Genomic DNA, 27,612 nt, shown 5'->3' with positions numbered 1-27,612 from the left:
AGTAAAGTTACCGGGTAGGACTACGGCTCGAGAAAGAGCACGAAAATCACGGTAGGCAACAAACCACTGTACTGTTCTGCTGGTGGGAGCAGTACAGTACCAGTACGGCGGACCCGAGTAGGATAGAGTTAAGTTGAGGCAACTAAACCAAGAGAACGTGCCTTTGCCAGGCCAGTATCCACGTGTTCACTGTAGTAGCGCGTTATGACCCGGATGTTAGATTGCAGCTGCAGTTTCGCGAGTACCTGCCGCCGACCCGGATGTCCCGCTCGACGTCGTACCCCAGTACAACACTAATGTCATCCCTTTGTAAGGAAAAATATGTTCAATCGGTAAGTTTATATTTTTTATAATTGCTACCTGCAAAAATTTTATTTATTTATTTTTTTTTTTTTTTGGAAAAAGTTTATTACAATTTTTTTTATTGAGTTTATCGTTGTTACCTGTGAAGTGATATTTTATATTTTTGATCCATCAAATATTAAGTGACAAAACGGTGTGTTCTTGAAGGATAGATTCAAGCAAATCGACGAAAGGCGCCAGCAAACTACGAAGGGACCTGATAAACGCCGAAATAGCTAATTTACGTGATCTTCTGCCTTTACCACCCTCGACAAGACAGCGACTATCCCAGTTGCAACTGATGGCTCTTGTTTGTGTTTTTCTGAGGAAAGCTAATTATTTTCAACAGGGTGAGTCAATATTTTTTTTATCATAGCTAAATATTTAAATTATACTCATGATTTTTTCGTACTTCGAAGAAATAAAGTAAGTGGTATATATATAAGGTTTGGAAATTAGTTGTCATATTTACCAGAGACTTGCTCAAAGCCGGTAGTCTTGGTTGTAATATTTCAGTCGTTTGATCGCCAGCAAGAGAGTTGAGAATAAGTATAATACGGAGGCTCTGGTACTTTGAAATTATACCGACATTCCTCGGAACGTCTTTCCAAGATTCGAACCTGGGACCTCCCGGCAACGGTCGCGGTCGCGTCTCTGCGGTGCTCGACCCCCTTGGTAAACTTTAGAATCTCTGTACCGTCACCTCTTCATTTCTTCGTCATTCGTCCTCAAACCTCCGAGTCGCTTTTTAAGAGATGAGATGATACTGAAATTACAGATATCCGGGAACTCTTTTTTTTATACTGGCTCAGCATCAACATTATCATTGTCATTAATGATTAATGAGTTTGCTCGGACCTGTTATTAGGAGTAAATAAATAATAGATGCTGATAAAAACTTTTTTTTTAATGTCTGCATGCATTTTCGTTAATTCTCTCACACATAAATATTTAAGCTGGGGTATAAATTAAGAACTTTTCGTCACGGTCTAGAGTTTCGACGAAACTTTTTGTTTTAATTTGCGGGTAGTCTGATCTGATCAGGATATCTGGAAAATTAAATTGGGTGATTAATTATTGATCTTGTTATTTTGTAATTTTTCTGTTGTTTTTAATCACACTCACTTTAATTTTTATTTAATTGGCAATAGATTTTTACTTTTTTTCAAATCTAGAAAAGTAAAATTTTAATTATTTTCATTCTTTTAATTATTTATAAATATAATTTGAAAATTAGCAAAAAATTTTTTCATTTTATTTAAAAAATAAATTAGTACTAAAAAAATATTTTAAAAAATTGCAATTATAATTTTTAAAATTCATATTTGTGCTAAGTTGTAAAAATAATAGACAAAACCTTGTTAATCTTTTGAAACCTTAGAAAAAATATGTACAAAGTTTTAAAGTTTTCAAACAAGTACAAGGAATTGTACTTTTATAAAATTTACATTAAAGTTATAAAATTCATGTTTTACTAATATACATTTCTTTCTAATGTATTACATACTTCAAACATGAAAAATTTTTTAGAATTTTAAAAAGTTGCATTTATTGTTTTTTTTAAATTCATAAAATTTATTTGTAAGAAAAATTGTAAGAATTATCAGATGTCTGTACAATTGTAAAAATGAATGATAAAATCTTTTAAAGTATGAAAAAAAATATTAAAAAAATTTTTAATTTTTTAATCAATTATTTTTTTATAAAATTTAATTAAAAAAAAAAAAAAATTCATGAGAAATTTCAAAGACAATTAATTACAATATAAAAAAATTGCATTAATAATTTTTAACTTTAAACAAATCTAAAATTTTCTCTAAAATAATTAATAAAGAAAATGTCAGTAAAATTTGCAAGTATTCTTCGCGACACTAAAATTTATTATTATTCTTCACCTACTCGCAACTTATCATCAAGCTGTAGCACCGTCTTGTCTCCCAGAGAACAATCATCCTAAACCAGGACAAATCTCTGAAACATACATATTAATATATTAAAATGTAAGTACACGAAGACATTTAATTTGACGGGCGTCGAGGGTACTTTATGGAAGCCCGGGAAGAAATAAAAATGAGTTTAACAAAAGAAGTGGGACTGGGGACTGAGGACTGAGGACTAAGAAGTAAGAAGTAAGAACTGGAGACCGTGGACCCGAGCAGAGACCAGGACTGTGCACACACATATATATATATATTAAATAGTATTATAATATATAGAGAAGGAATAGGTTGTGCTGGTAAAGTTTAAAGTCCGAGCAAGGGAGAACGCCGTGGATGAAGTCCGTGCACAGAACAGAACAGAAACTCACCAGCACGGTTCGTATCCTCGAGTCTCAACTCTACTCGACGTTTCGAGCACCCAGAACCAGAGAGTATAAGTTAAGTCTAAGCGCGAGTTCCGGGTGATCCGCTGACCTCTCGGCCTCTGCAACAACACTCTCACGCTCCTGTAACCCATACTCCCCCATCGGGGCGCCCGTGCTTTCCTCTTTCCTCGCCTCACCTCATCCTTGTCCTCTCTCTTTCTTCCTCCTTCGCTTCCATAAGGTATATATCCAGGTACATCGTACATCGTATGTACTATACGTACACACATATTTATATATATATATATATATATAAAAGACGGTTGTGTTTTTATCCAGTACCTCTACTCTCATCTATATACTTTTACTACTCTCTCTCTACTCTCGTATCAGTCTCTTTGTCCTCTCCTCGCTCGTTCCCTCCTTCGAGCATGTATCATGCAAGAGGAAGACTATGTACCAATACACCGAGTACGGGTACGAGCACCGGTGGTTCCTCCTATGGATGTAGATGCTGTACTCCCAGAAACTACATCCCCTTTACTGCATCAATACAACCTGAAAATCCCAACGTTTAGCTCATACTCATGTGAAAACCGTTTTATTTGATTTACCGGATAAATTCCGTTGTTGGAACATTTTTTAAGCGCATACTTACTTTAACCATCCTGGCCACACATTTTGTTAATTTCATCCCCGGGCTTCTCTTCTTCTCTTCAATACATTCAATACTTTTTATACATTATAATTCTCTGGCTGAAATTTGTGAGAATTAATTATTAATTATAAATAAAGAAGAAATTTTCTTCCTCCAAAATGACATTAAAGTTAGCAGTCACTTAATAATTTTTTAATTTTTTTTTTAACAAAAAAATTTCTTCCAGAAAATAATTTTTTAAAAATTGCATTTTTTATTTTTTTTTTATTTCTACATGTCAATTTTTTTATTTATTTTTATTAACTTAATTTATTTGTTAAAAAAATTATTAAAATTTAATAAATATCTGCTAAATTAATTTCCATTCCTTCAAATATGAAATTTGTGAAAGATAATTATTAAAATTTTTTATATTAAATATAAATAAAGAAGAAATTTTCTTCTTTTAAATAAATAATACATTGCAATTTTTTTATAAAAATATCCTTTATACTTCTTTGAAAATTTTTAAGATATTTCTTCTCATGATCCCAAAGATTGACCTATCATTTTTATTTGACTTTAATTTTTCCAAGTTTGAAAAAATAAATTAAAATCTTCCTGGATTAATAATTCTCTATTTCCAAGTTTAAAATCTCAAGATTTCAAAGTACTGTCGAGCATGTTAAACGTTTATCATTATTCCTCCTTTTTCAACAAACAGCTCTGAGCTCAGAGCTAAATAGCCGGCCGCTGGCGATGATACTCAACTTTGATAAAGAAAAACATAACTTTAAGATTGTATAGTATTTATTATTAATTTATAACTTTATTTGTTTTTTTTTTTTTTTTTTTTAGCCTTGAAGAGCAGTCCATCAGAGTCAAATATTCCGACGCCAAATATTGGATTTTCAAAAGTAATAACTTTGTTTTATTATACAATATTTTTTTTTATTTTTAATAAAAGAAACTGAAACAAAATAAAAATAATATAAAAAGTTTTAATAAAGGAAAACAGTCAAGGCTTTACGAGGCTAAAATTTTTAAAATAGTTTGTGGCAATAATTTTTATCACGTACTTATTTTATAACCTTTTTTAAGTATACGATAAAAGTCAACTTACCGTCTCGCACTTGCTATCAATATATATATCAATGTTAATGTAAATATAAATATACAATTAAGTAAACATTTTGTGTGTTTTATCGAATTTTATAAATTTTTTTTTGCCATAATTTATTTGTTACAAAAATTCTTAAAATTATCAACTATTTGCAAAGTTGATTTTGATTAAAATTTCTATTGTGTCTTTTTTTTATGTTTTTGATATATTTTTTTTGAAAAGTACATAAAAAAAACTAATAATTTAAAAAAAAACCTGAATCTCACAATTTTTTAAAAAATTTATATATTTTTAAAAAAATTTGTTAAAATTGTGATAATTAACTTTTTTTTTATGTATTTTTCAAAAAAAAATATATCAAAATTTTCAAAAAAAATTTCGTTCAAAAAAATGAAAATTAAAATAGTGGACTTGTAAATAATTACCGAATTAGTATGAAAATTAAGTTAGCCGACATCTAAACTTTTTTAGAATTTTTTTTCACAATAAAACTCTTACAAAAAAATTCAAAGAAACAATTTCACCTGTAAAAAATTTAAAAAAACTACACGTGCAATTTAAAAAAAATTTTTTTTATTGTTAATTCAATTAATAAAAAAAAATAAAAATTTTTCGCTGTCGGGTAATTTTAATTTCATAAATTAGCTGACAACTGTTAATTTTTAAAAAATTTTATTTTAAATCAATTCCAATAAAAAAAAACGCTTCTAAAAATTTTTTTTAATTTTCACATGTGGAATTTTTTTACTAAATTTTTTTCATAACAATTTTATTGCCATAAAATTCCAAAAAAATTTCTTATCACTGCAAACTTCAGTGTCATTTAATTTGTTATGAAAATATATTAATAAAAAATTTGTCTAAAAATTAAAAAATAAGTGGAAATTTTTTTTTATAATTAATTCTATAAAAAAAAAAAAAAAAACTGTCAGATGTCAGCTGATTTTTTATTGAATTTTTGTTATTTTCTTGTAGGCCATGTCAGGATTTATTATGATGATGACCCATCAAGGAAAACTGCTGTACATATCTGAAAACGCGGCTGAGTATCTCGGGCACTCTATGGAAGATCTGCTGATTCACGGAGACAGTGTGTATGACGTTATAGACAAACAGGATCATATGGTAGTCCAAAATCAATTGGCGAGAAGTGGACCAATGTCCAGCAACGACAAACGGTTATTTCTGTGTCGCATTAATGTGTCGAGAAATTCACGACGTCAATTACGATTTGGCGATCAGAAGGTTAAATCAATCAATCAATCACTTCATTACTCTAATTATTTATTAATTAATTAATTAACTAATTGATTATCAAATTGATTCATTATTTGTCCGAGCAGCTTTATGATATTGATATTGAATTATAATTTCAAATTGTAACCTGTAGGAGCTTACCGCTAAGTTATTAATAATTGCTCTAGTGGCAGATCAAAACAGTGAGCTTAAACTACTTTGTTATTTTCATTTAACTTATTATTATCATCTCATCCGATATTCAGGTATAAATATAATCAATTATTTAATTAATAATAAACAAATACGTCATTGAAGTTTTTACCGACTTAAATAGCAACTTTTTCAGGTGACTGAAAGTATAAACTGAATATAATTCTATTATTTTAAAGTGAAGTAATAATGAAACATTAGTTTTTAAATACATTTCTTATTATAAAAATTATTAATAGTTACAAGGTGTCAAGTTATTGATTTTTTATATTTAGAAATTGTTTTACATACTTCATTATTTACAACAGTTTATTTACTCTAGAATTTGTAAAAGAAGAAATAATTAACCGCAAAAATTTATGGAAAAACAATGAAATAATTTTTGTCGAAGGGATTATAGATTTACAATTTAATTTTTTATTAAAGATACACGGAAAGAACAAAATTACACTGCATATCTTCCCATATTATACTCAGTGTTATCTGTGGGAAAAAAAATTTTCAGATAATATCAAATATAATCCAGATTATACTAAATCATTTTTGTATTATTTATTTATTTATTCATTCAGACGCCAATCGGCTTTATATATTAGATTTACATCAATTAAATTTAGTTATAGGTGAAAAAAGAAAATAAAAATAAATTGAGATAAAGTATTAACATTTCAATTGAACAAGTAATTTTTCTGGTTTTACCGCGTAAGATTACACTGGATATAATCCGAAAAAATATCCCGTATAATTTGAATTAAACTCAGTAGAATCTTGAATTATACAATTTTTTCGAAAATTGTGATATTTAACTTTTTTCTGTTTTAGTTTAAAAATTTTTTTGAAAATTTGTGTAAATTTTGATAATCAATTTTTTTTTAATTGTTCACTTTTTTTATGTATTTTCCAAAAAAAAAAATATATCAATAAAATCAAATAAAAATTTCGTTCAAAAAAATAAAAATTAAAATGGGACTCGAATTGAAAATATTTACCAAAAATTTTTAAACTCCAAATTAACAGAAAAAATGTGCTCAAATGTTCCTTAAATATTTTCTATTATGCATTGCATTGCATTTTTGAAAAATACATAAAAAAATGAGCAATTAAAAAAAAAATTAATTATCACAATTTTAACAAATTTTTAAAAAATTTTATAAATTAAAAAAGAAAAAAGTTTAATATCACAATTTTCGAAAAAATGATATAATCCAAGCTTCTACTGAGTATAATTCAAATTATACGGGTTATTATTTCGGATTATATCCAATGTAATCTTACAGTGAGTATAATACAAAAATAATTTAGTATAATCTGGATTATATTTGACACTATCTGAAATTTTTTTTTTCCCCACAAATGTCACTGAGTATAATATCGGGGGATATGCAGTGTAATTTTGTTCTTTCCGTGTAGTTGTCAATAATTAAAAAAAAATTAATTTTTCCAGGTGGTATTAGTAGAAGGTCATTATTTACCATTTGTACCTCTATGTAATCGTAACGAATCAGTATTTTTGGCTTCATGTACACCAGTAGTATTACCTGAAACCCGTGAAAGCGTTGTACAGGGTGCAACAAATATATTTACGACAATCCATTCAATGGACATGAAATATTTACACATTGACAAAACGTAAGTAAATAAAAATAAGTATTGAGTTTTTAAAAGTTTTCTTAAAAATATCTTCACCGCAAACTAAAGCTCGAAACGTTAAAGCGCTTATAAACTAGCTTATAAAAAATAAAATCGACTAAAGTTAAGTAAATGGCACTCAATTTCCTGAGTACTCTCTAATTCTCTTAAAGATTGCTAGTTTAAAGGAGTTTAAACTTTATGAATAGACGGTGATTATCGATCAATTCAGCTGATATAGTTGGCATTATCGATCTCAACTTGTTTTCCTTTTATTTATTTATTTATTTTAAAATATTTCTTCTTTAAAAAAAAAAAAAAAAAAAAAAAAATCCTAGGGCCGAGAGTCACTTGGAATATACCAGATCTGAGTTAGTTGGCGTTTCTTGGTACAACCTCCTTCACTGGGATTGCATAAGGACTGCTTACTGCAAGCATCAAACGGGTAAAACACTCTATATAAATATATAAAAGTAAATAGCTAAGTGAAATGAACTACATTGCGCAATGAAATAAGTTATAGTTATATTTATATATCATGATTATAATTAAGCATGTGTATATACGGCTTACGTCTAATGGATTTGATTTATTCAGTTATACAGTCAGACCAAGAGAGAACGAGCACAGCGCTACTGAGGCTACAAAGTTGTTCAGGCAAATGGTTTTGGATTCACTGTGTTCTACAAGTAAAGGAAACTTCTGAAGAATGCCAACATCCTATTATCGTATGCACAAACCAAGTGCTGAGGTAATCCATTCCTTTTCTCTTCTCCTTATTGCGGTTGCTTTAACTCTTTCTCACCATTTTACTCAAGGTGCTAATACCTATAACTTGTCTTCTCTTTCATCTGAAACTACACTTAACAAACTTATTGTTTAACTTAAACTTGCATTCAAAATATCACAAGAACAAGAAGAAGAAGAAGAAGAAGAAGTAACAAGTAATCTAAACTAAACTAAGTCAAAGTTAACTTTGCAAAACTTGTTTGTTATAGTATTATTTTATAACACATTATATTATATTATTACTTGTATCTTGTGCTATATTTATCCAATGCATAATATATAATAGCAAACTTCACTCAACGACAGACTGTCCGTGAATTTAATTATAAAATAAAAGCGATAATTATTCAGACTATATTCTTATTCTTCTTCAAAAAAAAAAGTAATTATTTAAAAGTGAGGTCCGATCTATTTTTGGCCATATTTGGATGTAGAAAAAAATTAAGATTTCGATAGCTTTTTTGTCTTCAAAAGTTGGAAAAAATTTTGGCTCTTATGTTTTTGGATAAAATTTCTATTTTCTATTCTTTTTTTTTAAGTACATAAAAAACCAACAATTAAAAAAAAAAAAAGTTGAATATCATAATTTTTAAAAAAATTTTAAAAATTGTGATAACGGTTTTTTTTTAATTTTTTATTTTTTGATGTATTTTTTTAGAAAAAAAAAAAACATCAATAAAATCAAATAGAAATTTTGTTCAAAAAAATGAAAATTAACATGGACCCCACGGCTGCCCAATTTCAAGACACAGTAACTGACAATTTAAAAATTTTTTTTAATTTTTCTTATTTAAAAAAGTTTGCGCGCCAAATTGATAAAAAATTTGATATACACTGAGAAAAAAAAATACTTTTACTCAATTAACAATTTCTTAGTTCAAGATACTCGATGATGAACAAATATTATTATTAATTAATAATTTCTGAAGAGAAGAGCATCAATATTTATTTTTGGATAAAAGATAAATAAGAGAATAGCTTCATTTACATTAAGTAAAAATTACTTGAAATTAAGGTAAAAAATTTATAAGAAATGCAGCAATATTGAAAAAAATCAGGTACAAAAATTTTGCAGTTACTGTATTTAAAAATCGGGCAGCCGCCGACTTGTAAATATTTACCAAAAAAAAATTTCTTCTTGAAGAAATAATAAAAAAAAAATACTAAAAATTTCAGTGATAAAGAAGCTGAAGTGATGCGAGCAAGTTCCTGGTTATACCAATATTCTTCCCAATCAAAATTTACTTACGGAATCTGCCCCTCGTCGAACCAGTCTTCGCACTCGAGCACGATGTCGTATCAAGAGTCTTACAGCAGGCCGGCTCTGATGCAGCCCGTGCACCCCAGCGAAGCATCCGTAAGTTCGTACAGCTTGGATGACAATCACCGAGCGCGAATTGACGCGGAATATCCTCCGGTACCAAGTGCGTCGACGCTTACCAAAGTGGAGGTGACCAACCAAGAAGACATCGAGCCAGTTGACATGTCGATAAACAGCAGCGGAGAGCACGAGACACGAACTCTCTACCAGTTGTCTCACCCGATAAACATCGAGTTCCCGAAGCAAGTACCCGGACAAGTTCCAGCGCACCATCATCATTATCACCAACAACATCAGCATGCGAGGATGACGCCGAAGTTTTGTGGGTACAGGGGTAAATTGGCGGTTCATTACCTGCATGGTCGCCAGTATTCGTCGGCTGCCGAGTCTCCGAAATACACTGACCTGGACTCAGCCTACGGAGATGCTTGTGCTGAGAGAAACTCTGGACACAAGCGGGCAGGCAAAACAAACGGAATTATGATGCTTGATCCGCATGAAACTATGGACCAGTGGAACTCCAGTCCAATTTGGTCCGACGCCCTCCAGAGGGTTCCTGATGTCGTTCACCAGGATCTCAGTCCGATGTACATCACTACCCCGACCACTCCTGTAGACACTCCAGACTCCGCGGACTTGCACTCAGAAGTCCCGGTCTTTAACTTTGACTGGACTCACCACGAGCAACATGTTCCTAGTTCCAAGATTATGGTCCGCAAGAACCTGGAGCAGAGGCAGGACAGAGACAATCAGCAGCCGCTTACCCTTCACCTTCCCAGGAGAAAGAATCAAACTGATGCCAGTAGCAAAGATTATGAAGACAAGTGACGTATTACCATTTTATTATAATTTAAATAGTTGATACTTAGATTAAGTAGAGATCAGAACGTGATGATTAATGGTACTTATTAGACTTTTAATTAATTATATTATATTTTATATATATATATATATATATATATATATATATATATATATATATATATATATATATATAAATATATTATATTATATATTTCTTCCGTCCGGAATAAACAAAATGTGCCTTATTCTAATTAAGAGTATTATTAATTATTAATATATGTTTTATTCCCACGATTTAAATCTTGATTTTTTGGCAAAACAATTCTCTAAATAAAAATTTCTTCAAATATTTTTATTTATAAAAACCAAAATAATAAAAAAAAATTAATAATGTAAATCTAAAAGACTAGATTGAAATAAAAATAAAAATAAAAAAACCACACGTCACTCGTCAAATAGCATTTATTATCATCGTAATCTGCACTTTAATTACAGAGTAAAAAACATGAATGTCTTTTATATGTCTTATCGAGTTTCTCACCGAAAATTGTCTGGGACAATCGCTCGACAGTATTACATAATGCCTATAAACAATTACAAGCCCATGTGTCTTAGATTTTATTTCTTCTCATTTTGCCTACAGTCGTACCTTAACTCGTTACTCGTAACCATAACTTTGTATTTGTATATTAATAGTGACACTTAATCACCATTTTAAAATTCTATCTCAAATTTTACACCCGCGACAAATAAATTTATAAATAACTTTTACATTATTTTATAATTTCATTTATTATATTTTATTTTTATCTTTCTTTTATACAATACATAAATACCTGTCGTTGCTTTATGCGTAATTACATCTCTTTACGTATTTTTTTTTTTTATTTTCTTTCACTGTATTTTTCACGAAAGTAATTATCTATATAATTAGCAGTACTTTTCACAAAAAAAAAAATCACAAAAACTTTTTTTTTTTCATTTTTTTTTCCTTTCTTCTTTGTATTTATGTCCATCGCTCACAATTTTATATTTTTATTTTTTTTTTTAATTAATTTATTATTTCTTTTTTTATTAATATAAAACACGTATATAAACATAGACTGAATACATCGGTGTTTAGAATATACATATGTCTGTATAGATATATTTATAATGTATATTTATCATTACAATAATAATTAAATATTACTTTTTAAAAAAAGTACAATACAATGCATATCTCCGTTTCGAGAAGCGCAGACAGGTAGAAACTAACGGGTACATATTTCACATTTGTTTAAATATTTCTTCAGTACCCATTAGAAATGTTTTTTTTTTTTTTTTTTTTTTTTTATTTAATATTTTATAATTTAATTTATTTATTAATTATTCTTTAAATTTTGTGCGTAAATGTGTACTTGTGTATAATCGCGGTACAGTACACGAATGTGCAATTCCCACGCTGTACAATTGCACCCACGTGTGTTTATACCCCCTTGGGCATCATTAATATGACTATGTATATTCATGTGTATATACATCCATACATATATAACTACATAAGTATATATATATATATATATATATATATGTATATGTATAAAGTTTGTGTGCGTTTGTAAATGTATTATATGTAAGTTTGTGTGTTTGTTTGTATACAATGTCTGTATTTAGTGGGTGTACCCCTGAAATAATTTAACCGACTGTTTGTTACAGTAGTCGGATAAAAACCCTGTTTGAAAAGTCTCACGAGTGCTCATAAAAGTGGATAAACGTGATAAAAGAGAAGAAGTATACTGTAGCAAAGTAATATATAACTTTAAGTTGACCTTTTTGTTAATCTTAATCATTTCTTCTTTCTTATTTCTTCCTTGTTCTGTTTTTCTTATCCGTCTATTTGCGTGTTTACTTGTACTTGTACTTGTACTTGTATGTCTAGTCCACTACAAGTAATGCAACCGTAAGACACTTCGAATCAGGGTTCGTGAGTTGTTTTTCTTTATATATATATATATATATATATATATATATATATATAAAAAAAAAAAAAAAAACCGCGTGCGTACAAAACTAAAAATTATCTCTTGGAAGAAACGCCAATGGCGTTTAAAACATTTCGCACCCGAAAATCTCGCTTTGGCTTCATATTTTATAATTATATTTATATATTTTTTTTTTTATTTATTTACTATATATTTGTATAACGTATAAATATGTTTATTTGTTTGTTTGCTTTATTTAATTATACTTTTTTTGGATCCATAAGTATGACTATGATCGCACAACCTTGACGAACTACAATCGATAACGGATAACCGTTCTTCAAATGGAAATTCCTAAAGCATTTTATTATTTGTTTTTATAAACGCGTCACAAATTCGTTACGTCGATATTAGTTTCATTTATTTTGTTTAATTTTTTTTTTTTTTTTTTTAAAGCTTTGTTTGGCACGTATTATAATTAGAATGTTTTCAGTACGGAAGCAATCGATTTTGTGTAGTATTTTCCTTCATTTTCAACTTTATATATAATAAATACATATATATATATATATATATATATATATATATATATATATATATATATATATATATATATATATATATATATTTTATTTCATTTCATTATATTTTACTTTATAATTCTTAACATTATTTCCTCTCATCAATGATTTCTATTAACTGACGGTATATTTCCTGCCACTCCACCGTTTGCTTCTGCTTGACTATATTAATCTCTGATACTCCACCTCCCATGAGTTTACATTTAGAACATTCATTTACAATTTATTTGTTATTATTATTATTATTATTTTTTTTTTAATATTAATTTATATCACTTGCTACGGGCTTACAATGTACAATGAAGTTAACGTCGTTGCGACTTGTTAATAAATCTATTACCGTACACTCAAATAATTATATTCTTGCTTTTTTATTTATTATTCACTCACCCACTCACGCTCGTACTTATTCACACGTTATTTATTTACTTTTTTCTTCTTTCAAACTACCTTTTTATTTATTTATTTATTTTTTGTTATATTTGTTTTTTGTATCATTTCTTCCTTCACGTTTATATTTTAACTATTTTGTGCGGATTTATCATTTTTAATTTATCATTATTAATCCAACAAAAAGACAGTGACCTTTTTTTTTTTATTTTATCTGCCTGTATAGTGAATCGATTAAATCTCTCGATGAAAACAATTTCGGGCGAACAAAATATATATTATGTAGATAATTTCCCTTGGCAGTATCTCACTTGCGTTTTCGATTCATATATGATTCGTGTTTCATAAGTATTCTCAGTTTAATTTATTACTTTTACAATAATTATCAATTATCAATTATTATTTATTATTCATATTAATAACAATATTAATAATTGTTATTATTTTTAATATACTTTTTTTAGTATCGCGCCCGACGAGACTAAAATTTAAATAATTTTACCGTTTGATCGCGAGTAAAAAATTTTCAAATCACTCATTTTTTTTTTTTTAAATAAGCCAAATATGACAAGTCTTTTATTTATTTATATTTATAAATATTATTTTTAAAAGTTATTCTTCACGATTGTCCGCGATAATCGTCTCTCAATTCTCGTCAATTGTTGGTGATAGACAATAAAGTGAGAAGAGAGTCTGAAAATAATTAATCGGTTCGCTTATGAAGAACAGAACCAGCGCTAATGGTGGTTTTTTAATAAATAATTATTATTTCTTCTTAAAATTTTAATTTTAACATAAAATTTGGCATTTTCTTGGCATTTAAATTAATTTTTACAAATGAGATGTAAAATAATTATAATTTTATAATTAATGAAATTTTTAATAAGTTATTTTATTAAAAAAAATCATTAGAATTTTTTTAAGTTAAAAGAAGAAATAATAACGCGTCGTAAGTTATAAATAAAATCACGGATAGCGATGAGTCCGGTTCGACTTAAAACGAATATCCAGCATTTATGAAAAATACCCGATCGATAAATTTATTTATTGATTGATTGATTAATAAATTGGACATAAATGCACGCTTAGGAGGGACAATAGGCTCTGCCGGCGCCTCTGTTTCTATTTTGCCACTTGCACTTGAGAATCCTAACGTAAGTTCGTCTGAAAGTGGCATTGCACAGGGCGTAACACATCGGATTAACAGTGCTGTTAATGTAGCAGAGATAGTAAAAAAAAGACCAAAGTTCTTCAGGAATCTCGACGACACACGCCTTAGTAAGGGGCTTCAGCAGCACGAGAATGTTGTACGGCGTCCAGGTAATTACAAACGCCGCTAAAATAGCCGACAACGTTTTAGCGGCCTTTTTGTCCTGCGCGCGACTCTTTTTCTTTTTGTTTGGCTGTTTGGTAACAATACCTTTAGCAGCCCCAGCTTTGTTAGCATTCTTGGTGTTGAGAGGTAGCCTGACATCCGGCATCTGGGATGGACGACGTATCATCGACGTCGATTGATTTGACAGAGAATCGACGCGACGACTTGTTCTACTGACACTGTCCTCCCCAACTCCAGTGCTCGTTTGCGGAACGTGAAACATCAGGTCATCGTACAGACGTATTCTACCTGGCTCGTTTGGCCCCACATTTATCAGAATTGTATACACCTTAACACACAATTTATCATCTTCATTAATTGTAAATTCAATTATCATTAAGGATTATTAAATTTTATCAAATCAAATTATCTGAATAAATTATGAATAAATAATTTGGAAATTTACCACCTCAAAATTTTTTTACTAATCTAGATTATTCGAAAATGCTTTCTCTTTAGATACATAATTAAGAAATTACATTGTATCTTGTGAACTATCGACATTTTTGAAAATATAAGCTCATCCCGATGTTAGACTCATCAAGACCTTTCATTTGAGTACCCACATCAATTTTTCATATATTTTATATATTTATATATATGTGTATATGAAAAATATATCAAAAATGCATGTGGGTATTCAAATGAAAGCTCTTGATGAGTGTAACACCGAGATGAGCTTATATCTTTAAAAAGGTCAATATTTAAAAAAGTACCGTGCAGTTTAAGAAAAGTCATTATTTAATAAAGCAAAATTTTATTTATTTATAGTTCACATAGTGACTGCAAGGTTGCTAGTTTTTAATTATTCTTTTTTGATGATTATTTTCCAAACTTAACAATATAGAAAAATTCAAACATAATTATTAAAAATAAGTAAATATTAGTTTATTATTTTTAATAATAAAAATAAAAATTTGAAATAACAATAAAGTTTTGTTTTATATTATTAATAATTTTTCATTTGAAATTGAAATGAATATTTTAGTTTTGCCTTTCAAACTGTCAAAAACAAAACAATTAATCAATATTAAACAATCTGAACAAATTAGAGCCACTCAAGAACTTTGAAAAATCATTTATCAACAAAAGTCAACTGTGATTTTATATAAATTAACAAAAAAATATTAAATATAATTGAATCGCAGTACAAACTAATTATTAACTTTAATCAACTTTCGAGCAGTAAATAATTATTTTCGACAGGTGTTAATAAATACAAATTATATTATAATTAATTAGCGACAATTTATAATTAAAGTAATCAGTAAAAATATTATTTTATTTTTCAAGTAAATTTAATTTACCCCAGTAATTTTGTAGTGATTAATCGTTTTGTTTCTAATGAAAAATATCTTTTTTACTTGTTGGTGATAGTTTGAGGTGATCCATCTCTACTTGCAGTATATTAACTTTAAAAAAAAAAAAAATTAATGACTTACTTTATCCCCAGAAACATCTTTACTAAGTTGACTAGATGTCTGTGATCTTCGGTAATCTTGATGCTCGCTCGTCAACTGCGTGCTCACGGACATCCCATCAAGAGTTTGCCCGTCGGTGAACGGAGTTTCAGCAGAGACCGGCGTCAACGTTTCATCGCACCCGGGATGTACAGTCCTGCTGCTGACGTCTGTCCCACCGACCTCATCGTCGTCGTCATCGTCGTCGCGACCGCTGTGCCACCACGCAACACACCACATCTTCAAAGACGTCCACGAAAATGGTCGATGCTTCTGGGAGAAATGAATAAATTTTGATTAAAGCAAGAAGCTTTTCACGCAGCTTAATAATTAATTTAATTAAATTTAATTTAATTTAATCAAATTAATAAGTGCGTACATTTTTGTAATCAGGATAATGCTTCTCGAGATAAGACATGGTCAGATTAGCGTGGCCGATTTCATGAGCGCCAGTGCTGGATTCACTGCGACCGCGTCTGTATCCGTCCATATCTAACGCCTCATCACTTGAGTTGCTGCGTTTGCTGGCATCCTGTTTTCCCTCTTGCAAATTCGTTAGGTCCTTTTTCCTCTTCTCCGTTTCACGCCATATCCGCCAGTACAGAAATATCATTACGCTGACGGGCACGTAGAATGCGGCAATAGCCGTGCCAAAGGTGATGTAATGATTTGTCTCGATGAACTGAATATAACACATTGTCTCTGGTACTGTTCTCTTGCCCTCGATATAAGGCCAGGCGTAGATCCAAGGTGGCCAGAGTAACACTGATATTCCCCATGCGCCAGCTGAAAAAAAAAATTTATAAAATTTACAATAATTTTTTAATTTATTTATTTATTTAATATTCATCCCATTTGTTTTTATATTTAAAAAAAAAAAAAAAAAAACAGAACAATCTTTCAATTTTTTTACCAAAAATATTTGATTATTATTTACAAGTGAGGTCAACCCCGTTTTGGACCATAACTGGATGAAAAATTAACATTTTTTCATTTTTTTTCAAAATCAAAACATCAAAAAATGTCGTAAAAGGAAAAAATAAAGATTTTGATAGCTTTTTTGCCTTTAAAAATTGGCTTTCGTGTTTTTGGATAAAATTTTTATTTCATTTTTTTTTTTTTTTTATGTTCTTGATATATTTTTAACTTCCCGCTAAAAAAATTAAAAATTTTCAAAAATCGGAAAGTTATGACCCTCTTATAACTTTTGAACGGCTTGACCGATTTCATCTCGGTTGACGCCAATCGAAAGGGCTTGATCAAATTTAGATTTTGAATACAATTTAGATCGATTCGAACCAGTAGATTTTGAAAAATCTAAAAAAAACTACAAAAAAAACCTTTTTCAAATGTGGTTTTTTTGGAATAACTTTTAAAGTATATGAAATACTTTAAAAGTACATGAAAAAAAAAAAATTTAACATGGCCCAACATGGATTGACCCTACTTGTAAATAATTTCCGAATATTTATTTAACCCGAAAGAAGAAATAAAAAACTTTAGAAAATTCCATCTTTACCAAAAAATTTTTATAATTCATAAACGTATAAGTAATTTAACAAAATTTCAATACTAAAAAAAAAAAAATTGTTATTTAGCATGAAAATAACGATCGTATAAGAACCGATTTCCAATTACTCCAGCAGATGACTGCAAAATTATTGACCAATGAAATTTCCTAAAAATAATTTACTACACTTTCCTAATGATAACTAAAAAATTAATTAAACTTCACAGCTAATAAAAACTTCCATAACAACGAGCTGATTTAAAATAAATAATAATCCCGTAATAAATAAAAGATGTCCTCATTCGTGCGCCAAAAGTAAAATTTCTTGATATAAATGATTTGGCGCTCGAACAAGGACTCGATAGAAACAATGGCTTAACAATAATAACATTAATAACAAAAATAATGACAATAATGAGAATAATAATAATAATAGATCAAACAATGAGGACAAAACGAGAGACATTAGGTCGTCATAAAGACTCTCTCGAGGTTGTCGAGTCTTAGGCAGCAGTGTCAGTATGTAAGTACTATTACTATGTAGTAGGTGCACCAGAGAGCTGTATAGTACCCCAGTAAACTGTATAGTATTACAGTGTTGTGTAGGGAATGAGTTGAAGAGACAGACAAAAGAACAAAGGGAGAAGCTAAAGCGATTCGCGTATAGCTTCAAGTGTGTAAGGTGGTGTTGTCTCGAGTCGCAGCCAAGTATAAATCTCGACCTCGGAAGTGCCATCAACGTTTCTTCTTTGGCATATATATATATATCACGTATCTTCTTTGGCATATATCTATATATTTATATATATAAATGTATGAAATGCAGCACACAGCAGCCAGCATACACCAGTTGTTGGTTGTCGGCACGTGACTACCGACCACGCGCTCTCATTTGGATCTCAACGACTCTGCCACTCATTCTCGCCACCGCTCGTCATCTCGTTTCATTCCTAAAGCACAAACCAACAACTTTTTATCCATCTCTTCTCAGTTACTCACAATAACACACTCAATACGCAAATAGACTATTTATGTCCTACTCCATACGTACCTAGTGTATGTATTTTGTATTTTGTATTTATATATACTTCACTGATGTGTGTAAATGTAAATGTAGTTGGGTGGGTACCAGGTATTTATAAGCACATAAATAAGTGAGCAAGAACACCATCCGGTGGATGGTGATGTGTGGGTGCATTTAAAGAGAGAAATGCAAAATAGCACGTCGTCCATTGTCACAGCATGTCGATAAGTCGATACAGTTCTTCTTTATATATGTCGGCAACAGGTGTCAGGTAACGCAGTATTTTAACTCAAGATATATAAACACAAGCCACAATCATCTACCGTCGTCCTCTACGCCTGCCTGCTATTATTTACCACTGCTGTCGGCTTTTCACGTACATCTATCGTCGACGTAAACTATCATAATACATAAACGCACATCCAAAGCTTCATACTTGATATTATTTTTCATACCATACACATACCAGCTATATCTCTTTCTGTTTATATATTTTATATTTATGGATATTTTTAAAACATATATGAGCTATGTGGGTCGTTTATTATCATGTAACAAGGATTTCTGCTGGGGAAATCTCCTGGAACAATGTATAACGTTATCGTCTTCTTTTTTATAAACTATCCATTCATTTGGTAGTAATTATTGTGGTACAATCTGCTTTTAGAGGTAAAAAAAATTTCAATTATATAAATGTCTAAATTTTAATTTTTTTTTTTTTTTTTCAAAGTCTCTAATAATCATTTAATATGTTTTACCATTCAGGCATTATTATATTTTTAAACCAAAAATTTAATTACTTACATGAGTGTTTTACGCTGCAATTTTACAAGCAATAATTTAATTTTTATTTTATAAATTTAATAATTTAACTTTGAAGAATTTAATATTTTTTTTTGCTACTATAAATGCATAAAGAATGACAGACAAATTATGTCATAGACAATAACTCCTAAGCAAAGATTACAATAATTATTTTTGATGATAAAACTGATTAATTTAACTACAAGTTAAATCATAAAAAAAAATTTTTACAAAGTATTTTCTAAGAATTCAATGTAATAGTAGCAAATTAAAAATTAAAAGCCCAAAGTTTAATTTAAAGTCTTTTTAAATTATCTAGTCATTGCTTGTAAAGAGCGCAAAACCAAGCCCTGTTTTATGAGGAGTGAAAGAACCGTATGAGAAATAGCTCGCAACTAGATTGTACCACTATTATGATGATGATGATTATTATTTTTTGGTACGGATGTCAACATAAGTATCCACGGAATTTCAACAAACTCATCGTCAATGTTATCATCCTCGCGCATACACCGCGTACTCACACGCCTCCACTCTAGGTATGTCTGTAGTTGAATCTCTCTAATTATTATATAATGTCGCAATGTGTCACGACAGAGTCTCTTACAGGCGCACAAGGATAACGATAACATCGGAGTAGTCGGCAATTACGCTTAGCCCGACCGTGCGTAAGTTTGTACCCGGTAGTCCATAAATAAGTAAACATTAATAACATTAATATTAAAAAATAATAAAATAAATACAAATATAAAAAAAAAATTTTGAAATATTTAAATATTTAAATAAAAAATGAAATATGAAATATAATATTTACCGATCATAACGCCAGCCTTGTGGGGAGTCCTCTTGGCCCGGTAGGTGAGAGGTCTGGTGACCGAAAAGTACCGGTCAAAGCTGATGATGAGAAGATTGAGTACCGACGCGTTGCTGGCGAGATAATCGAGGGCCAGCCAGGTGTCACAGACGTGAGGCCCAAGGGGCCAGTACCCGAGTAAAGTGTAAATGGTAAACAGTGGCATTGAAATAAGCCCGATTGCGAAATCAGCAACAGCGAGACTGAACAAAAAGTGGTTTGATATTGTCTGCAACTGTTTGTCTATTTTAAATGATATCATTACCATACTATTCCCGATAACAGTAAGCAGACTGAGTGACAGCGCTATAGATGTCATAACAACTTTTTCCCAAATTTCGTACTTATGCTCACTGCTGTTAGAAGTGCCGGTTAAATTGCATTCATTTTCTATTAATGACGCCTCAGTTACGTTCATTTCGTCACTTATGAGCGTTTAAAACCCGCTCAATCTCTCTTTCTCTTCTTCTTAATATTTCTTCTTATATTTTATTGTATTTTTTTCTTTTTTCTTTTTTTTTTTTTTTATTATTATTTTTCTCTCTTAAATCTCGGTTTAGTTCCAACAAACGTTTCCACGGCTCTCTGTAACAGTTAATTCTCACCGACGTTAATACCGTCGGCGTAAAAGTTCTCAGAGTAGTTTCACCCTCCAGTGGGTCGTCAAGTGAACAGAACCGTTGAGGATACAAGGGCGCTGCATACAACGCATTCAGCACCCTCCAAAAATTCCGAAAAGTGCCTAATCCACCCTTCTATAATTTCCAACAGCCTTCGTCCGACTTTTTCTTCCTGTTTATCCCCTATCCTCAGTATATCTTGCTTCTACTTGTTACTTTTCTATCAGACTCGCCACCCTCTGCAACGCTCACTCGCGTTCTCTCCGGAGGGACGAGCAACGTCAACTACATCCTACGGATCTTGTCCTCGTTCTCGTGAGCATCCAATCTGAAAATGAGTAAATAGAAGTATCAGTATCAAACATAAATAACAGGATACTATTTAAGACACTTAATTACATCGAGGACCCAACTGATCTGATATCATCACGCTTATGATATATATATATATATATATATACAATTATACAATAATCTGAGGATATTAATCTATCTGAATGTGTAACTCTCCTATCTGGACATTTGATCTCATCTCATTCATTAACATTTCATCTTTCCGCTATAAAATTATATAAATTTTTATTTTTTATATAAAATCAACACACAAATACAAAGAAGAAATAACTATTTAAGATTCAAGATCCAAGACACTTAATGTAAAACTTGTTGCCTGAGTTAAAAGTGACGGCCCCCAGATCATCAACCAATGATCTCAGTTCGCGGTTAAACCGCCAACTCCCCTCCTCATATTCTTCTCGCTTTACTCCACTAACTAAATATATATATATTACCTTTCTCTTTTATGACCACGCGAGTACAGATTACGAATCGTGTGTGCGTAAGTTGAATTTTAAAATGGTGGTTTATAAATTTACTCACCATTTTATTTAATTATACACTACACACTCGATTATTATTATAATTATTATTATTATTATTATTATTATTAATTAATTAACAATTACGACGGATAATATTATTATATCACTAAAATAGTATAATAAAAATAAATAATAATAAATTATGTAAATTTAATATAATAATAAATGTATCAATACACACAAGCAGACGGAATATACGAAATATAATTATAATCCTTACCAAATTGGCACTGATGTAATTACTCGAGAGTAGTCGACTTGCTTACCCGGCAGGCCATTGAATAATGCGAGCCACAGGAGCAGACGGTGCTCCAGTAACCGAGGATTTAAGCGCGCGAGAGAGTCACTGGATCTGTACGCATGCCCGTATATCCCATCGCCTGGAACTCTCAATACTGGGGTATACTAGCATCAACTTTACTCCTCGACTTGACTAATACTAATACTATAACCAGCAGCAGCAGCAGCAGCAGCAGCAGCAGTAGCAGCAGCAGCAGCAGCAGCAGCAGCAGTAGCAGCAGCAGCAGTAACAGCACCACCACAGATACCAGCACTAGTACTACCAACAACTACCCTCATATCATCATATAATACTGTACTCTTTCTGTACTCTCGAAAGCGCCCTTCCTGTATCTCGCCAAAACGCAATCGACCCCCTATACCTACACTGAGAACCACGGTACGGCTCCAGATACCAATACCACTGGGCAAAGTGGTGTGAGATAAAAACTGAGAGAGAAAATCACCCCTCGAATCCTCTCTTTCAATCATCCCCTTTCGTGCCTCTACTTTTCCTACTTTGCTATATAATATATAATACAATATACATATCTATATAATATCTATGTGCGATGTACGGTACCTATACCTACACCTACAGCCCAAGCCTTTATACCATATCACTTGCGCTCCGACACATTTCTCTTCCTTTCACACTAAAATCTCTTCTTCTATTTCTTCTTCTACATTATTCGTCTTCTTCTTCTTCATCTTCTTCTTTCATCCAGACTCTTTCTCTGTCTTTTCTTCTGGTGAAAGACACACCAGAAGCCTAAAACTATAAAGCTTCGACGTAGTAAGTAACTCTGATTCACTGACCGAGAAGAGCCAGATAGTCCACGTACTGGTGCTATATACTGCGAATTTAAAAAAAAAAAAAAAAAAACTCTAGTCTAGCCTAGTACAGACAAGTTGGACAGGAAGAAGAATCTCTGTCACGTTTGCTAGCGTGTCGAGAGCATGATTGTCGTGTAATTGTCTGGGACTTTGTGGCATAAAACGTAGCGGGATCTGAAAAGTCAGTTTTAGATTATATATTTCTTCTTTTTAGTTATTTTTTTTTTTTTTTTTTTTTTTTTCCATACCACCAACATAGCATCGAATCAAGCTGGCTGATAGATGTATACCTATAATATAATACTGTCAGCTATCGAGTGTCCGTCAGAGTTTTAAAATTGGCTAATTGATTTATCGATAAAACCTTAACTCATTGAATTACTTATCGGTGGTACAGTACTATTTTTCGCTGGAACCATCGTTATTAATCGGATAAGCGAGAACTTGAATTGCTATCGATACTGACTGAATGACTGACTGGCTGACTGACTGACTAACTAACTCTTACTTTTAAATTTTCTCCCAGCAGTTAAGTTAATCTGGGTTTTAATTATTCACCAGGATAACCATTATCAGTGATATTGATAGTGATAGTGGTGAATGGTGAAGGACACTTACTCAGCAGTGAAATGATCCTTCCAGTAGACATTGTAAACCCCAACATCGATGTTGAAGTATATGAGCGACTGGTGCTCTTGTTGCTTCTACTTCTTCTGATGTCCTTGCTGGGGCTCGAGCTGATGACAATGATAATGATGATGATGATGCTGATGATGACGATGATACTGCACGGTGATACATGTTGCGTTGACGCGACAACGCGTCTGGACCTCCGTTAACCGCACATCGCATACTGCCCTCCTGTGATAACAAAAATATTATTGTTTTAATTTTAATTAACTTTTAATTATTGATTATTTTATATCAGGTCAGCTCACAATTTTATCATTATTATTATTATAATTATTATTTATTAATATTCGTTTAATTAAATTTATCTGTCAAAATTTTTACATCAGAAATTTCTACGAAAAATCGTTTAATTTACTTCTAGGAAATTGATTACACTTATTGGGATAATTGAATGTATCTAGTTGAATTAATCTTGGCTAGTTTAGCAGATTTAGTAAGATAAAATTGATACGCAAGACAAATTACGGAGATATTAAGCTCGCATAACGAAAATTTTCTTACAGATTATTTTATTTGTTTATTTTTTGCTAAATTTATAAAATAGTATAACTTCAGAAATTTATACATGTAATAAAATAAATAGGGCATTGAACGCTTCAGAGTTTAATAAATTGAATTTTAGGGTCTCTTGATTTATTAAATTTTAAGTAATTATAAAAAAAAAAAAAAAAAAAAAAAAACGAGGTAAATTTACAAATTTTTTGTGAATAAAATCAAATTTTACTCGTTTTCAAGCTGACTTTGTTTTTTTAATTCTCTTGTAAGATATTTGATAGAAAAACATTTCTATATTTTAATTAATGTTAATTTAAATCACAAGTTTTTTATTTTTATGATTCTTAGAATAATTTTATTGATTAAAATATTATTTCTTCTTATAATAACTTCAAATTTAAATATTTACTATAAAAAAATCAATATTAAAATTAAAAAATTATTTAATTCTTCACATAGAATTTAATAAATTAGTAAAAAAAAATATTAATATTAGTTAAACTTACAATTTTCTCATTTTCAAAATTATTAGAACAATTTTTCGAATTAAATTATTATTTCTTCAGATATTAATTTTAATTATAAGAAATCATTTAAAATTAAAAAACAATCATAAAATTTTTAAATAATTTCATCTTTAATTTTGCGAGTATCTTCATTTAAAATTCATTAAATTGTTAAAAAAAAATTGTGAAAATATGATAAAGAAGAAATAATATAATTAAAAACGAGCATAATTTAAAGTCAGATAATTTCCAATTATAAAAAAGTAATTAAATAAATTAATACCAGGTCAACTAACAATTTAATAATAATTATAATTGTAATATTAATATATAGATAAATTTTTATATTATATTATTAATTATTAATTTATTAATAAATTAGTTTGTAGTAGTGGGTAGACGAAGAAGAGGAAAAATAGCTCGATGCTTAATACAGAGGAAAAATTATTTCGTGCATGAAGTGATTAATAATGAAAGCGGAAAAATAACAAGAGTGACCGAGTAAGTGAATTAAACAAGGAGGAAAGATACTGACGTTATAGATCCTGTATATTATGTTGATGTTGATATATGTTTATATTTAGTTTCTGTCGGACAACAGGCTACTGGGATAATCATCGCGCCTCATGCAACATGCCTGCCATTTTGATATATCTATAACTACATCAATGTACCCCATCGCTTATACTTCTGAGAGATATTTACACCTGTGTACAAACAATAGGTGTAAATACATAAACACATAAACATATATATATATATATATGAGTGTGCGTGCGTATCGTGATCATGTAAGCATCAGCAGCATATACACCATTACAGATCGCAGCATCCTGGCCGGTGCAAAAATAAATTTTCCAATAGCTCCTGTTAAAGAATTACCGCTCTGAGGATTAAAGTGAGCGTCATAACGCCAAGCGATAATTAGCAGTACACTTTTTTATACTGGCTTAGTTTTTTTAAATTATTTTTTTACCGGGTCTCTTTAGCAGTCTTTTGTATCGTTACTCTGTCCCCCAGGGACTTTCTCCCTTAGTAAATGCCCGAGTCACTCTCAGAGCTGCAATACACTCTCTTTTATCATTAATTTCATGAGCCACTCTCGCTCCAAAGGATTCAAATTATATTATGATATATTATATTATAATATAAGTTACATTTTATATTTTATATAGATTTAAATGCAAATGGGAAATCCAATAAAATGACATCCTGAAAGTGAAAATATTAATAAATAGAACAAACAACACTGGGCACGCATGCGAGATGAAATTGGAGCAACCTGACAAAGCTATTTATTCTTTTAACACCAAAAATAATAATAATAATAATAATAATAATGCAGAAAAAAAAAATTAATTTGAATCAAGAGAAAAATTCTGAAGCTAAGAAAATAATTTTTAAGATTTTTATTATCTTGGATTAAGACGAAAAATTCTTGAATCAAGTAAAATTTACTTAGACCCTAAATAATTTCTTAGTTTAAGAATTTTTTTACTAAAATCAAGAAGATGAAATTATTTACTTGATTCAAGTAATTTTTTTTTTTTTTTGTGTACTGTCACTACTACTTCTACAACTTGTTGTTTCTGTAAAAGAAAAAGAAGAAATAAAATCGTAGAGATAAAATTAAAAAGTAAGATAATTAGATTAAAAGTTAGAAGACTACTTACTGTTATTTGGAACTAAAAGGTACAGGTAAGGCGAGTTTGATTCTTCAAAGTTAGTAGTCTGATTAATGTGGCCTCTACGATGTCTAGATCTTCGTCGATACCGTCTCCGGCACAACCCCATCGCACTTATTATAATAAATATTAAAAACTATTTTTTTACAGTTAGTCCTTAGATTAAAATACGAAGATATAAAAAATGTATACATCGGACACACGTCGACAGTCCAGGATTATCTCATGGAGGGAGTACACACAGAAGCGCAGGACAATTGTCGAGTCCGCACAGATAAAGACCGATTAACTGGTGGCTCGTTACATAATAACAAAAATACTGGGAAGATTATATGAGAATATAATCCCCAATAAATATAATAAATACAAATATAATGTTGACTAGAGTCTACATGAAAATGATATCTCCCCAGTTAAAATCTAGAGTGTTGACTGATACCCGGTGAACGATAAGTCTCTGTAACAGAGACATTGTGCTGAGGAAGACAGTGATGAATTATTATCCTCGTGTCGAAGCAGAGTGTCTCATTGCTCGACCGGATATAATGTTGTGACACGTTAACTCGCGCCTTACGCTCACTCCCACTGACCAACTGTACAACTGTACAACTGTACAACTGTCCGTGAAGGTGCTCACGAGGGTGCGGTTTTCTCCTGGATGCTCTCACAGGGTTCACCTCTTACTCCCTACGACGCTGCTGCCACTACGGGGTCGTGCTGAGACTCTGTTGTCTGTGTCTATTCTCTATCTGTGTGTATACGGTGGGGTCGTCACGAGGTCGCGGCTGACCGTTCCGCGATGCGATGCGATGCTCGATGTTGGATGCTGGGTTAATCTTTTTCGACTCACCTCCTATTGGGTTGGCTACGCACCACCACTAGGGCACATACTACAACACCCACCAACTTGCTACGGGACCAATGTTATTTACCACCAGCACTACGAACCGATAATTTACCTCGTGCTGTACACTCGCGGATTTATTACATCACCAAACTTTATTACAGATATTTATCTCTGTAATTTTATTATTATTATATTGTTTCATTCTGGCAATTATTTTTATTTATTTTTTTAATTTTGTCAATTTAATTAATCATTTAAATTTATTATTGCAGATGATGTTAAATCATTGACAATTATTAATAAAATAGCTCCAATAGTGAGTTACGTTGACGGAGCGGGTGAATGGATCGCCGCGATTAGCAGGATCTTACTGGCACACATTGGCTGTCATCCAGAAAGCTACCCCTTT

At 30.6% G+C, this 27,612-nt stretch overlaps 2 protein-coding genes and 1 long non-coding RNA gene across 4 annotated transcripts; 1 reads left to right on the top strand and 2 right to left on the bottom strand.

Annotated features, from left to right (window-relative positions):
• Window positions 1–194: 194 nt before the first annotated feature.
• Window positions 195–16,281, top strand: Dysf (neuronal PAS domain protein dysfusion). The gene is made up of 9 exons (XM_074255613.1): window positions 195–332; window positions 511–692; window positions 4,143–4,201; window positions 5,383–5,652; window positions 7,301–7,485; window positions 7,824–7,930; window positions 8,083–8,236; window positions 9,451–10,419; window positions 16,163–16,281. The coding sequence occupies exons 1-9, from the start codon at window positions 322–324 to the stop codon at window positions 16,194–16,196; spliced, it is 1,971 nt and encodes a 656-aa protein (XP_074111714.1). The 5' UTR covers window positions 195–321; the 3' UTR covers window positions 16,197–16,281.
• On the bottom strand, window positions 1,318–2,314 carry LOC141535621 (uncharacterized). The gene is made up of 3 exons (XR_012480623.1): window positions 2,242–2,314; window positions 1,468–1,513; window positions 1,318–1,391 (listed from the first exon to the last, which is right to left on the bottom strand). It is a non-coding gene; the product is annotated as an uncharacterized LOC141535621 (long non-coding RNA).
• On the bottom strand, window positions 13,041–27,049 carry Machr-a (muscarinic Acetylcholine Receptor, A-type). 2 transcript variants are annotated; one of them, XM_074255614.1, is made up of 6 exons: window positions 26,345–27,049; window positions 23,596–23,838; window positions 20,322–21,308; window positions 16,549–16,955; window positions 16,152–16,442; window positions 13,041–14,998 (listed from the first exon to the last, which is right to left on the bottom strand). In XM_074255614.1, the coding sequence occupies exons 3-6, from the start codon at window positions 20,776–20,778 to the stop codon at window positions 14,420–14,422; spliced, it is 1,734 nt and encodes a 577-aa protein (XP_074111715.1). In that variant the 5' UTR covers window positions 20,779–21,308; window positions 23,596–23,838; window positions 26,345–27,049; the 3' UTR covers window positions 13,041–14,419. The 2 variants fall into 2 exon arrangements, with proteins under 2 accessions (XP_074111715.1, XP_074111716.1); XM_074255615.1 differs by having other exon boundaries at window positions 16,152–16,439.
• Between the last annotated feature and the right edge of the window lie 563 nt (window positions 27,050–27,612).

This window comes from Cotesia typhae, unplaced genomic scaffold (assembly GCF_013202065.1).
Source record: "Cotesia typhae breed Kobodo isofemale line unplaced genomic scaffold, CoteBio_Ctyphae scaffold_152, whole genome shotgun sequence".
Classification (NCBI taxonomy): Eukaryota; Metazoa; Arthropoda; class Insecta; order Hymenoptera; family Braconidae; genus Cotesia; species Cotesia typhae.
This window is presented reverse-complemented; position numbering and strand designations above follow the sequence as displayed.